The 14,418-nt window shown below is 34.5% G+C and overlaps 2 protein-coding genes across 2 annotated transcripts; one reads left to right on the forward strand and one right to left on the reverse strand.

The window, feature by feature from the left end:
- Window positions 1-229: 229 nt before the first annotated feature.
- On the forward strand, window positions 230-1,459 carry LOC130968063 (uncharacterized). The gene has a single exon (XM_057893148.1). The coding sequence runs from the start codon at window positions 281-283 to the stop codon at window positions 1,271-1,273; it is 993 nt and encodes a 330-aa protein (XP_057749131.1). The 5' UTR covers window positions 230-280; the 3' UTR covers window positions 1,274-1,459.
- A 659-nt stretch (window positions 1,460-2,118) lies between these two features.
- LOC130968062 (probable protein S-acyltransferase 22) lies at window positions 2,119-8,162 on the reverse strand. The gene is made up of 9 exons (XM_057893147.1): window positions 7,512-8,162; window positions 7,297-7,410; window positions 5,256-5,648; window positions 5,049-5,117; window positions 4,892-4,963; window positions 4,149-4,277; window positions 3,950-4,030; window positions 3,526-3,714; window positions 2,119-3,394 (listed from the first exon to the last, which is right to left on the reverse strand). The coding sequence occupies exons 1-9, from the start codon at window positions 7,551-7,553 to the stop codon at window positions 2,618-2,620; spliced, it is 1,866 nt and encodes a 621-aa protein (XP_057749130.1). The 5' UTR covers window positions 7,554-8,162; the 3' UTR covers window positions 2,119-2,617.
- Window positions 8,163-14,418: the final 6,256 nt, after the last annotated feature.

The raw sequence follows: 14,418 nt of genomic DNA on the forward strand, positions 1-14,418 counted from the left end.
TCATGACAAAGATTTCAATATAATTAGACAAAATATCTCAAATTAATTAATTAGATTCATTTGAATCTATATATTAATATAAAATTAATTAAGTAAAATAAGTTAAAATATTCATTTAATTATAGGAAAATCTTACAGCAATTAAACAAAAAGTAATTTGTAAATTGATCAAGAATTTGATGCTAGACAAGACAGCGGTGTATAAATAGAAAAAGCGAGACGAAATAGACCCTTCGCGATCCCAAAGCAAGAAAGAAGCAAGCAGACGGCAGCAGCAGCCATGGGTACCCTGAGCCTCTGGGCGGTGCTATGCGAATCCAAGAGAATCATAAACGCCCACTCTCGCCACTTTTTAGCCCTCTCCGTCATCTTCCTCCTCCCTCTCTCTTTCTCTCTCATCGTCTCCCCCACCCTCCTCCTTCTCTTTGACCCCTCCCCGGCCAAATCCACCTCCTCCCGCCTCCACGTCCTCCTCCGCCTCACCACCACCACCTCCCACCACACCCACCACCAACCCCATCCCCAACTCACCCTCACCTCCCTCCTCTTCCCCCTCTGCTTCTCCATCTTCCTCTTCCTCACCTCCATCGGCGCACTCTCCTCCATAACCCACAGCGTCCTCCACGGCTTCTTCGGCCGCCCCGTCAAGCTCCACTCCGCCCTCCTTTCCATCCTCTCCTCCTTCCTCCCTCTCCTGTCCACCCACTTCTTCTCCCATCTCCTCCTCCTCCTCCCCCTACTTCCTCTTCTCTTCATCCCACCCCCTTCTTCTTCCTCTCCTCTCATCCAAACCATCCTCTACTTCTTCCTTCTCATTCTCCTCACCATCCTCCTCGTCAACCTCCGCATCTCATGGACCCTCGCCCCCGTCATCGCCGTCGCCGAATCCTCTTACGCCCTCCGCCCCCTCCGCCGTAGCGCCGCCCTCGTCAGAACCATGAAACCCCTCGCCGCCTCCACCATCCTCTTCTTCGGCCTCCTCGAGGGACTCTTGCTATGGAGCAGCTCCGTGCTCATCACCACCGGCGGCGTTGGCGCCTGGTGGAAGGACTGGGCCGTTGTGTTACAGATCGTGCTGACGTCAACGACTCTGATGGTGCTGATGCTTTACCACACGGCCGCAGACACCGTGCTGTACATGTACTGCAAGGCGGTGCACGGCGAGCTGGCGGTGGAGATCGCGGAGGAGTTCGCCAGGGAGTATGTTAGCCTCCCTTTCGATGAAGAGAAAGTACCTCATGTCGTCTCTGTTGTTCCTCGTGTTTCAGTTTAAATCACGTTTTGGTTTCGATGGCAACGAGGTTAGTTTGTAACATAACAACGCTATCATCATCACTATCTCTATGATCATGATCTAGGGTTGTATTAATACTTACTAGCAATGACTTGCTTAAATGCTTATTATGAAATGTTATAGACTTTTGTGTATACTGTAAATTATTGAATGATTTCATATTTAGTTGTTCGTGTCGGAAATTGAAAGGAGAAAACAAAAATCTGAATCTTGTGGATACCAATCAATAGTTTTGTGAAATAAATTGCTTGTCTTTGTTTCCTTTTTCGAATTGAATACGAATACGATGATGCTGCTTCAATGGCTGAACTTGCGCTGTAACGCGTATCTTACGAGTAAATCTTCGAATTGAGGGAGTCCAAAAGTAAGCAGCCCAAGCTTTAGAAGCGTTGAATCACCTATTTTTCTGCTATTTACTTATTTATGTATTTGTAATTTTGTGTTACGAAAAATGCTCAAAGTTATAAATTTGGTCAGAATTTAATTGTAAACTAAAAGCAATGCTTCGTGAATAGGCTGTAGTTTAAACGGTATAGGTTTCTCATATTCACTTATATAAATCGCGAAGCCGAGTCTCACTCTTTAATTTAGAAAAGAAAAAAAAAACTAAAAAGAATGCGTCTTGATCAATAACAATCGTTATTGAATATTGCACAAGCTAATTTGATTTAATATTTGTCAAATAAAGTAGATTTGGCCTGTAATTAATTACTTGTCTTCTGTGAATTCGAAAGGACTGTATATGAGATAGAATTATTGCAAGTTGATTTGTTGTTCCCCTTTTCAAATGCTCGCTAAAATTCAGGAGAAATACATAAAATAAATTTTAACAAAAAAAGCAGAGTCAACAAATAAATATCCCTTTGTTTCGAGAGAAATCAAAGATGAGAGATACATCTCTAAATCATGAACACGATATTGAAGAGTCCAAGAACAATTGGTCATAACTCCTAAATCTAATACGAATATAGCCAGCTGAACTCTTGAGAAATGCAACCTATTTGGCATTCTGCATTGTTTAGACACAAAAAAATGAAAAATGCACAAAACAAAGCAAAGAAAAGCAGAGCACAAAACAAAGCATAAATAAAAATGCACTAGGATGCTAAACCTCACCAGTTACCGTTGTTAACCTACAACTTTGTACATTGGTTCCAAAAATATCTCCATCACGCTTGAATGCTTGATCCTCACTCCAAAACTCTATAGAGGACATCATCTTAACATCAACAAGGTTCACAGCTAAGGAATGCTGAAGAAAATCCTATAGCTCACAAATCAAGGAATCAACAATTCCCCAACATAAGTCAAAATCAGATATGGTTAGAATTTTCTGCTATAAACCACGTTGGATGAAGATTTGTGCCTAAAAGCTCTCTCATCTTGATCAGGGTTGAAAAGAAGATTAGTCCAATTTGTGGATCTCTCCACAATTCTACTAGGAAGTTGATCACTATCTTCCCCGCCTGAGGCTTCATACCCGTCGCTAGTTGACCTTGACAGTGGAATTCCGTTCAAATTTGCAACACTGCCACCAGCAGCCGAAGGACCAGCAAGCTGTCTAGCCTCTTCGATTCTTGACGAAGACACCCGGAAAGGGTGGATATCGGGAGACTCTATACTGCTTTCAGAAGAAGTCACAACATTCGCAGCTGAGCTTGACATTGCTTGACTCATATGAAATGCGCTGCGTGGTTCAAGTTGAAGAGGGGCTAAGCTAGACACTCCACTGAAGCCTTTACCAATATTATTTGCAGAAACATTTGTCATGGAAGCCATAGCTATGTCAGCAGGAAGGAAACCCTGCTTGCTGGCAGCACGCCGTTTGTTGTCGATTCTGGGGACTTGTCGACCCCGGCTACCAAAACTGCTCTCTGGCTCTAGTCTGAAAGCATCATTGTGTCTCACCACAGGCTTCAGAATTTTGGACCTTTTTCTTGCTTCAGCAGCAGCCTTGGAAACCTCTTCTGCATTTAATCGTGCCAATGTCCAAGGACTAATTTTGACTGCTCCAGGATTCTTTCTCTTAGATGGTTCTTCTCTGATGCTCTTCTTTCCAAGTGAGCTTACGGAACCGGTTTCTGGTGGGATTACGTCAAACTGCAGCCAATGAAAGCAACATATGGTGCCATGTAAGAAAATGGCACACACAAAAGCACCAGGGATGTCATGTCTGACAAAGAAAGCACATTAATACCAAAAGCAAGTTGAATTTTTTTAAAAAAAGCTACCTGATCTTCAACAAACAGGCGTGGTGGTGTGCACCACGAACCACGCTGGAACGTAGTGAAGGAGCTCGCACTGCTGAATCCAGTAAGTGAGCTAACAGTTGACATTTGAGGGCTTTGTTGACCACCAACTCCTTGCTGCTCCTGCTCTTGCTCCCTCAGAGCTATGATGTAATCATAAGTGCTGATTCCCTGAGTAACTCAGCAATAACCATAACATTCAGCACCAAAAATGTACACTTAATGAGAATTACTAGAAAGCTAAACTTGTAGAGGATTCAAAAAAGGGTACACAAATATCAGAATATATTCAATTGGCCTCCATCATTTTCTTTTTGCTTTTTTTTTCCTCTTAATGCCTAATGTTTTACAAATGAAATAAAACATTGCACCAGATTAATGATATAGCAAGCAACTGCCAAGTTACCTTTTCAACAAGGAGGATGTGAAAGAAGAAAAGCTGTGCAACAGGCAAGGTAGCAATCATAGCCAGAATGGTGCAAACAGACTGAAAACAAAAGAAATGAAATATATTCCGATTTCTGAACATGTAAAATAAAGTAATATGTTATAGCAGTATAGTAGCCATGTACTAAGATAAGAGAAAGACAAGGCAGAATGCTTACCACCACAATGACAAAGGGAACAATAGAGAAACTACTTCCCAACTTGGAGGAGATGTCAGCAGAAAATTGCTTTCTCTCAACAAAACCATAGATAAGCACAAATATCCCAGTCAACCATTGAAGAATAAGCTGCAATCTCAAGCCCAAGATTTAAAAAACCATGTATAGACCTTTTAGTAGTTAATCTAAATTTAAAATAAATAGGAAATAAAAATGAATACTGGTGTTGCTCTTTAGTAATTTGGCGCTTGGAAGGGAAATCAGAGAATCATGGAAAAGACAAAATATTTTGGGTAATATATGGACCTGTTTAGTTTTTCTTTTTTTTTATGATAGAAAAGGGATTTTATAACTTTACAACAACAACAACAACAACAACAACAACAACAAAGCCTTATCCCACTAGGTAGAGTCGGCTACATAAATCAAACGATGCCATTACACCTTATCATGTATCATAACTTTGTGAAGGAAAAAGTAAAAATAGTTAAAAATAGTATCATATTTTCTATTTCATTTACCATTTTCATATTATCCTTCACAAAACTCTGAAAAACGTAAACAGTAAACAGTAAAAATAAAAACAGAAAGCAAACAAGCCCAAGGATTTCCACAAAACAGAAGCATATTAGAATGGATGGGTAAAGACGTTCTTCCTACATAGTTGCAGAGATTATTTAATGACTGGCAGGTTTGATCATGCAAATGATATGGTGGTAGGCATAGGTAGATATCTTGCTTACCAAGAGGATAGCAACAACCATGAGAGCGAAAAATTGCCGGTAGTTTCTTTTCCCTATACAATTGTTAAGCCACTGCAAAAACCAAGGAGCAAAAGTCCTTCAGATCTTGTCTTAAAATGGTTGGAAATAAATGAGCAATCAGATTATCATATCATACTCGGCAATGATGATCGAAGTGATCTACACACTTGTCGCAAACTCTACAGTGCTTGCTGTACTTGAAGACCTACAACATTATGTTCTTCAATGGTATAAACTTTTTATGTAATGCATAAGCATAATAAATTGTAACCAAAGATAATATGTTGACAAATAGATTCCAAATATGCATTTCTTCGTTGAAATGCTTATAATGTATACCCACCTCAACTTCACACAAGCTGCAATAGAACATGCCATCTTCGCTTATTTGCTTATCACAAGATTCCTTGCTTGAGCTAGAGCAGCTACAGACATATGCACAAGGAGAGCATATCAAGAGAAGACATGACGATGCACTCTTCTTCTCTACTGAATCAGAAGCATCTTTCATAGTTCCTTCTGTTCCAGGTGCCTCCTTGTCCACAGACATTGCTCCAACTGTTGAAGCATTTGCACCGTGTATTGAAGAGGTTGATTCTCCTCCTAATTTAGAATTCTTTGGTTCACTATGTTTCTCACTGTATGGGATTTTGAGATACTTCTTGGATTTGAAAACCCCTGGATCTGCTGGATCTGTTGCTGCACACCAAATGTACAATCCAAAGACACAAGTAATCTGCCAAAAGAGGTGAGCTAGAGATATCAACAGATGTACAGTCCAAAGACACAAGTAAATTTATGATTCTTTCCTAATAATTTTGTTACAAGCATGTACAAAATCACATCAAATAATTCAACAAACAAAAATATACATTTGAAAGTCATGTATAGATGTGGAAGCCAAAACAACTGTGAAAAGAGAAGGAAAAGAAAAATTTCAGAGCTTAGAAGTGCATATCAGCCTATGTGTGAACAGTCAAACATTTGTTATTCCACTGAAGAAGAAAAAACCTGACTAACTTAACAACACCAACTCTTTTCATATCCGGCTCACAATCAATATAAACAACTAAGCTACTAAGCCAGAGCAAATCCCAAATTCACAAAGAAGACCGAAGAAACATTCCAGAAGCTTTATCATATATACTCTCTCCATTATCAACTAAGTGCCCGCTTTAAATTTCTACTTGGAGTAAGAAAACGATTGTAATGTATTGGAGTTTCAATATTCAGAAGTGAATTAACAAAAATTACCTATTAGATTATTACAGTAATAATTCTCTCTCTAATTAGTTTATCCATTTATCTCTGTCACCACTTATTCCGAAATTGACTAAAGTAGTACTAATAGGGGTATGATGACTAAAATAAATAATAATCTTACAGTGATTTGCCAAGTAGACAGCTTTTGTGGAAAAAATAAAATTTTACAAATGAGCACTTATTTGAAAACAGAGGAAGTACTGAAGTAGCTCAAATGTTCCAATTATTGTAGTACTACTAGCAAATTTGTCCCTATTTTGGAATTCTTCAAATTTGTTGTCTTCAACTTTAGAAGATGAAGTTAAGGAAACAGAACTCAAGAAATCACATAATGGAATAGAAGAAAATGTCACTCTCTTGTTTGGATGTATAATATCTTTTATGATGGAAAAGAATGGCAATGTATGAGATTTTTTAGTGTGTCGCTCCTTGACCTTCCAATTTGAAGGTTCTAAACTAAAAATAGGGATCTTGGATAGCAAGCAATAGACATTTTTTCGCTCCTTGACCATGGGACACTCCTCCCTCTAAAAATTCTTTCAAACAAGAAGGTTTACTTACATTTGTCCATTCCACCCTATGCCACTCCTCCCCTTTTTCATTAAACTATAAAAGATAGCGACGACCGACGATGGAAGGGTGAGGTGTGGTGGCACTTAGCAAGGTCATTACAGAAAACCAGCATCTGGAAGTATCCTTTGGGAGGGGAAGGTGTCAAAGGGCCCTCGGTCTCATTGGCACATGGTTTCTTTCTGAACCCCCAATCAGTGTGTCAGCCATCAGAGAAGGGCAGGCCAGTGTCCCTCCGTGGATCCAACCAACCCCCTCCCCCTCCCCCCCTTTTTCTCACACAAAAAAAAAAACCATAAAAGCTCCCAAATGGTGGTATCAACCCTTGTCACTACCTACTACACCATTAATGACACTCCCTTTAGAAGCACACTTTCTCTAAAACCTCAAGCCACATTACTATCTAAACTGAATGGTAAATTATGAGAAGGAATCAGGGTCAGAAACACAAATGAAATCAAACACTTGAATGTAAAATAAAATTTAAAAAAAAAAAGCATAGATCTCGTTCCTTTCAAAACACCAAAAAAAAAAATTCAAAGATGGGTTACCAGCGGCGTGTAGAGTCCCATGACAGCATACTGATACATCTTCTTACCAACAAAAGGAGCGAAGAAGACATAGAAGGCAAACCCCAGAGACAAATACACTGCAATAGCCACCACCTACACAAGCATTTTACCAGGAAATAAATTAAATTGAAGGAAAAACAACACTCAAGAGAAGGGAAAGAAAAAAAGAAATGAACTTTAAAATTGACACCTACCTGGAGTGGATGATAAGGTAACTGCCATCCATGCTTCCTCATATTTTACAAGTTGAAATGCAAACGTTTCTGAAGAAGCAGAACCAAAAAGGCATACAAAGCAATGCAGAAGAGAACACTAATCAGAGAACACAACCACTGCTTTTTGCTGCTTTTTTCACAACACTCAACACTGTTATCTCATTTTCTTCTTTTGTTACAATGGGATAAATGGGGTGGGAAAAAAATCCCAGATTTAAGTTAACCAAACACGAAAGAAAGCAGCTTGGAATGACATATTGGGATGGAACCAAAACAAAAAGATGAGAATTGATGTGGTGGTAGTTGTGGTGGTGGGTGTGAAGAAACAAGTAATGAGAGGTTTTGTGTGGTTCAGTGCTTGACGAGAAAGCAAACCCCAGATTATGAAATAGGTAAAGAAATAATCTTTCCTGGATAATGATTCTTGGGTTGTGTGTGAGTTTTTTTTTTTCTTTTTCTCTTTTTTTTTATGTGGTGGGTGCAGACACTTTATTTGTAGTTGTTCTTGAAGACTCAAGAGTCAAGAGATCTGTGACTACTGTGGCGTATGTTCTCTTTCTCTCTCTGTCTTTCTCTTTCCATGCTCATAATTACATTGGGGCACACCTTTTCACTTTTTGGGTTTCTCTCCTTCTGGCTTCTGTATATGTATGTTTGTGGTGCGTTCTGTTTAGGAAAAAAAAATATATTTTTTACTGTTTCATGGAGTAACGTGCTATATTAATAAGAGTATTTAATAATCATGCTATCTTAAGTTTTAACTATAAAATTATCATGTAAATCTTATTTTAATATATAAACTCATATTTATTTATTGTATTATTTAGTGTGTTGTGATATGAAAAAGTGATATTTAAATGGAGATAATTTAACAGAGTAGTTGTGTTTTTGTATTGAGTAGGGGTAAGGGCTATTCCGGCAGCTGCAACCTGCTAGTGTTACCTTTTTAAGGAGAAGTGGGGCAAATCATGTTTCGGTGTTTGTATGTATGTGCCAGCAAGCATGACTTTGTTTCAATTTAAAGCCATCTCTCTCATATTTAATCTCTCACTACTCTTATCATTCTCTATTAATTACTCATTACTGCTCAACTCGTAATTTAGTCATAAAACTAGTTATTATTTAGTCAAAAATATAAAAAAATCATATTAATTAAGTAGACTAACTATTTATTAAATGAAGAGTTTTAGGATAGCAAGTTTTGTGATTTATAACTATCAAGTAACTATCAATAATATTTTTAATGGTATGAGATTTCATCTAATAATGTGAAATTACTCAATTTTCTTTTACTGATTATATGCGGGCTAAAATTTAATAAAATTGTTGCCCCCTAAACTTTTGCTTATTAAATACCATAAAAATTTATAATTAACAAATACAATTAATGTTTCTTAACTTAGCAAAACTCTAGTTTTAATTAAATTATTGATTTAACTATTTTGTATCTTAAGATTATATGTTAAGATTATAAATCAAAATTTTTTTATTAAAAATATAAAAAATTTAAATTTTTAATATATTTATTAATTTATTATATATTTATTAAAAAAACATCTAAAATATTCTACTAATAATAATTTTATTATGTATTTTTTAGACATATATTAGCTAAATTCTTAAATTATATATGGATTTAACGTGTGTTTTTTAGAACATAAAATAAGTTCACTACTAATAAAAACTTTTAAATTTTTTATTTTAGTAAATATAAAATAAATATATTAAAAACTTAAATTTTTACATTTCTAATAAAAAAATTCAGTTTGTAATTTTAATATGTACCTTGCAGCATCACAACATTGATCAACCCATTATGTATATACTTAGCGACACAGTTAATTTAACCAATACACTCGTAGTTATAAACATTCTCAACCTTATTAAATGAGAAGTTGACTCCAAGTTAAAGCAAGGAAAAGACTAAAATTTGAGGTAGAAGACAAATAACTAAAAGACAGAGTATTGGGAGGCCAACTTCACTCTTTTTTTATTATTATTATTAGAGAAAATTTCACTTTCTTAAAATATTAATATAAAATATTAATATGACACTTTTTTCTTTTTTATTTATAGAATATATATTTTTTATAATTTTTAAAACAAATTTTTAATTTATTTTAAATTTTTTATATTAACTAATATTAACTTTATCCATTTTTCAAGAAAAAATAAATTATTTTTTACAAAAATACTCTTTAGTAAAAATTTTATTTTTTGTCACTAAATTTTTTTACTAAAATACCTTTTAATAAATTATTTTTTATTGATTAAATTATATTTTTACTAAAATATTTTTAAAAAATTTAATAATTAAATTATTTTTTAGGATACTTTTCAATAATTTTTTAATTATTAAATTATAATTTTACCAAAATTTTTGTTAACAATAATTTTTATATTTCACTATTAACTTTTTAATATCAATATATATTATTTTAACATTAAATAAAAAATTTTACCACTGTTAATATGTATAGCAATTAATATATATTGATATCGGAAAATAATCTTACTAATATTTTTTATTTAATGTTAAAATAATATATATTGATATCAAAAAATTAATAATAAAATATAACTATAATTGTTAACAACAATTTTGGTAAAATCACCATTTAATAATTAAAAAATTATTAAAAGGTATCTTAGAAAAAAAATTTAATTAATAATAAATAATTTATTAAAGAATATTTTGGTAAAAAAAAATTTAATGACAAAAAATAAAATTTTTACTAAAGGATATTTTTATAAAAAATCATTTATTTTTTCTTGAAAAATGAATAAAATTAACATTAGTTAACACAAAAAATTTAAATGGATTATTAAGAAAATATTTTAAACGTTATAAGAGAGAGGAATATATATTTTACAAATAGAATGGAAAAAAGTATCATTTTAACACCTTTCAGAAGAGAAGAGAAAAAAAAAGTGTTATTATTATTATTATTATTATTGTTGTTGTTGTTATTGTTGTTGTTGTTTAGCTCATTTGTATTCTAAGAAGTAAAAACACAAGTTAAATTATTAATTAATAAATTTATTATAAAAAATTGTGTAAACTTTAGTTTTAAATCCAATTATTGTGTATTAAATAAAATTCAATATTTAAATTTTTTTACTAATAATAATTTTAACTTGTATTTTAAGAATATATGATAGTTAAATTATTATTATTATTATTAAAATTTATTTTTTATACAATGTAAAATTCAACCATGTATTATTATATCAATGAAAAATTCATTTTTAGGTCTATTATTTAAAGAATCATCCAAACACATTAATTTAATTAAATAATTATACATTATGAATACATCAAAATTAAATTATTATTATGTCTTAATAATATATTTTAAGAGTATTATAAAAAATATTTTATTAAAAATGATAATTAAAAAGATACATTTAATTTATAGTTGCAGTATATGAAATAATAAAAAATTTAGAAAGTATATTATTATACTTTTAAAATATACTATTAAGACATATTTTAACTATTATTATTATTAATTATATTTTCTACTTGTAATCGCAAAATTCAATTGGCTTCAGATCTTCCCAAGACAATAATTGAGATCCAAACTTCACAACAATATATAAAGCCCTTTTTATAATTTGCATCCCTCAATTAATCTAATTATTGTTGTAGATATCCAAAAAAAAAATAGTTTTACTTATTTTCTTTAAACTAGTGGTTAATTTTTTTTTTTAGATTAAGACAGAATGAGTTAAACAACATTTTGTCATCCCTTTGCACAAAAAATAAATAAATAAGTGAGTAAATATATGTTTCCTTTAAAAAATGACACCAAGCAAACCAAATATTATAATTCCCTTTTTTCCATATTAATGTTATTTATTCTAGTTTTAAATTGTTGAATTTTTTATTTAAATTAAATAAATATAATAATTACAAAAATAAATAAACGGTGAAATAGCTACAAAAATACATTTTCAGTCATATTTCGGTTGCTGAAGGTGTTTTTTAAAAATAAGGATATCTCGGATGCACAGACTCGTTCTGCGATAAAGTAATTGCGAGTCATATCTCATATGCACCCATGATATAAACATGCGCTGATATCGGACACTGAGCATCCGAGATACGCGTGTTTTATGATGGGATCTCAGCATCCGAGATAAACGCAATTGTCTTGGATGGGGCTCAGCATCCGAGATAAGGACGATTGCATATATAAGTCAAAGCATCCGAGAACAACGTGTATTACAACTCTTTATTCCATTTTTATGAGCTTCTGGACGTGTGAAATTGAGTTTCTTTAGAAAATATGGCCCCCATAACAATATGTTCGCGAATGAGATATCAACAGACTGAATGCTACTTGACACGTAGTTGAAGCGTTAGATTTTGAGATTAGTAGTTTAAGATTTTTTATTGTTAGTTAATAATAGGTTTAGATGCTTAATCTTTAGTGACTTAGTTAATGGAGTAGGTATAATGAGTTACTGAAGTTAGAAGAGTTACATACATTAGTTTGTTTGGTATAGGATCGTTGTATACTCTGTATAATTGATTATAATCAATTAAGTTAAATAAAAAAAATAAGTACCTAATTTTGAATTTAAGTTAAAGAAATAAAATAAGTAACTCTCATTGAACCTGTTAGTACAATAAATAGATATTTATTACATTTAATGTAAATGCTTATCTAGGTGGATTATAAATTTTAGTAATGTTTAACAATAATTAATTATTTTGATATAATTAATATGCGCTAGTAAATGTTTTAGGAATTGCAGAAACCACTATTACTATTTCAAGCCGTGTGACCCTAGGTCTTCTGCTGCCACCATCCTGTTGCCCTATATAAGGGAGGCAGGATTTGGACATGTAATAGAGTTGAGGGATTTTATATTTGACAATTCATTGATCACTGCATTATTTGTCGAGCGGTTGAGGTCGAAGACCCACATGTTCCACCTTCTATGGGATGAGGCCAACATTACGCTCCAGAATGTTGTCTACCACATTAGACTGCGCACTGCTAGTGAATCCGTTAAGAGTTGTACCAGAAACTTCCAGTAATGGCATGGACACCCAACATGAAATTGAGTTGTAGATTTACTGGAGGCCAGGCCGCCACCACAGTCGGAGGAAGGGAAGTAGGTTTTTATTGGGTCAGGATGACATGGGTCAAGGACCGGGTGGCACACACTCCTGATGGGACAATCCCAGATACACTCCGTCAGTATGTCCGATGCTATTTGATGATGCTAATTGGGGTGTTTTTATTCACAGACAAGTCGGCTACACTTGTCTCTTTGAGATGGTTGCCGCTGCTAAAGGATTTCGATCGTTGCAGCCGGTTGTCATGGGAATCTGCACTGCTCTGTCGTACCTACTACTCATTGTGCATCGCGACATCGTGTGATGTGACAAACATTGCGGGGTGTATGCCGCTTCTTGTATGGTGGACCTACTATAGGTTCCTGTCTTTTAGTCCGGCGGGTTACGACGTTGTCAGGTTCCCACTTGCTTCTAGGTACGCATATATTGGAAGCTGAGTTTATCTTGGATGCTGAGACCCCATCAGAAAATACGTGTATCTCAGATGTTTAGTGTCCAATATTAGAGCATGTTTATATCACGGGTGCATCTAAGATATGATTCGCAATCACTGTATCACAAAACAGAGTCTGTGCATTCGGAATATGCTCATTTTTTAAAAATACTCTCAACATCTAAGATACGACCGAAAATGTATTTTTAATTTTGTAGTCACTTTACCGTTTATTTATTTTCGTAAATATTATATTTATTTAATTTAAATAAAAAATCCTAAATTGTTGATTTAACTTACACACATTTCGTAGTATATATATTATCCAAAAAATAAAAGTGATGAACACTATTCGATCAAATATAATTGTAAGAATAAAGAGTAAAAGAAATAATACATACATAGGGAAATAATAAACAAATAATGCAGTTATAATTAGAGCTAGGGGTGTGCATGGTTCAGTTTTTCTATAAACTGAACTGAAACTGCACTAAACCATTTTAAATGGTTTAAAAACTGAACCAAACTGCTTTGTCACATATAAAACTGGTTCTAAACCAGTTTATAATACAGTGCACCAGTTCATAAAAATAAAACTGGTTTTAATTAAAAAAACCAGTTTAAACTGGTTTATAGGCTAAAACTAGTTTTCACACTCTCCCTCTTTCTTTCCCTCTCTCTCTCTCTCCCTCCCTCTCTCTCTCCCTCCCTCCCTCCCTCTCTCTCTCTCTCTCTCTCCCTCCCCTCTCTCTCCCTCTATCTCTCTCTATCTCTCTCTCTCTCTCTCCTTTTCCTCTTCTGCTCTCTCTCTCTTTCTTCCCTCACTCTCTCCTTCTCCCCTCTCTCTCCTTTCTCTCTTTTTTCTCTCTCTTCTCCTCTCCCTTTCTCTCCTTTCTCTCTTTCTTTTTCTATCTTCTTCTCTCCCTTTCTCCTCCTCATTTCTCTCTCTTCCTCCTCTCTATTTTCCTTTTCCCTCTCTCTCCCCTTCCCCTCTTTCTCCCCTCCCCTCTCTTTGTCTTTCTCTCTCTCTCTCTCTCCTCTCTCCCTCTTCTCTCTCCCTCTCTCTTTCTCTCTCCCTTTTCTCCCTCTCTATCCCTTTCTCTCATTCTCTCTCTCTCTCCCTTATCCCTCTTCCTCTCTCTCTCTCCTTTCCTCTCCCCCTCTCTCTCTTTCTCCTCTCTCCTTCTCTCCCTCCTCCTCTCCTCTCTCTCCTCTCTCTTTCTCTCTCCTTCCCCTCTTCCTCTCTTTCTCTTCTTTGCTCCCTCTCTCTCTCATTCTCTTTCTCTCCCTCCTCTCTCTTCTTCTTCTCTCTCGCTCCCTTTCTTTCTCCCCCTCCCTCTCTTTGTCTTCCTCTCTCTCTC

The sequence above is a fragment of the Arachis stenosperma genome, chromosome 3, assembly GCF_014773155.1.
Source record: "Arachis stenosperma cultivar V10309 chromosome 3, arast.V10309.gnm1.PFL2, whole genome shotgun sequence".
Classification (NCBI taxonomy): Eukaryota; Viridiplantae; Streptophyta; class Magnoliopsida; order Fabales; family Fabaceae; genus Arachis; species Arachis stenosperma.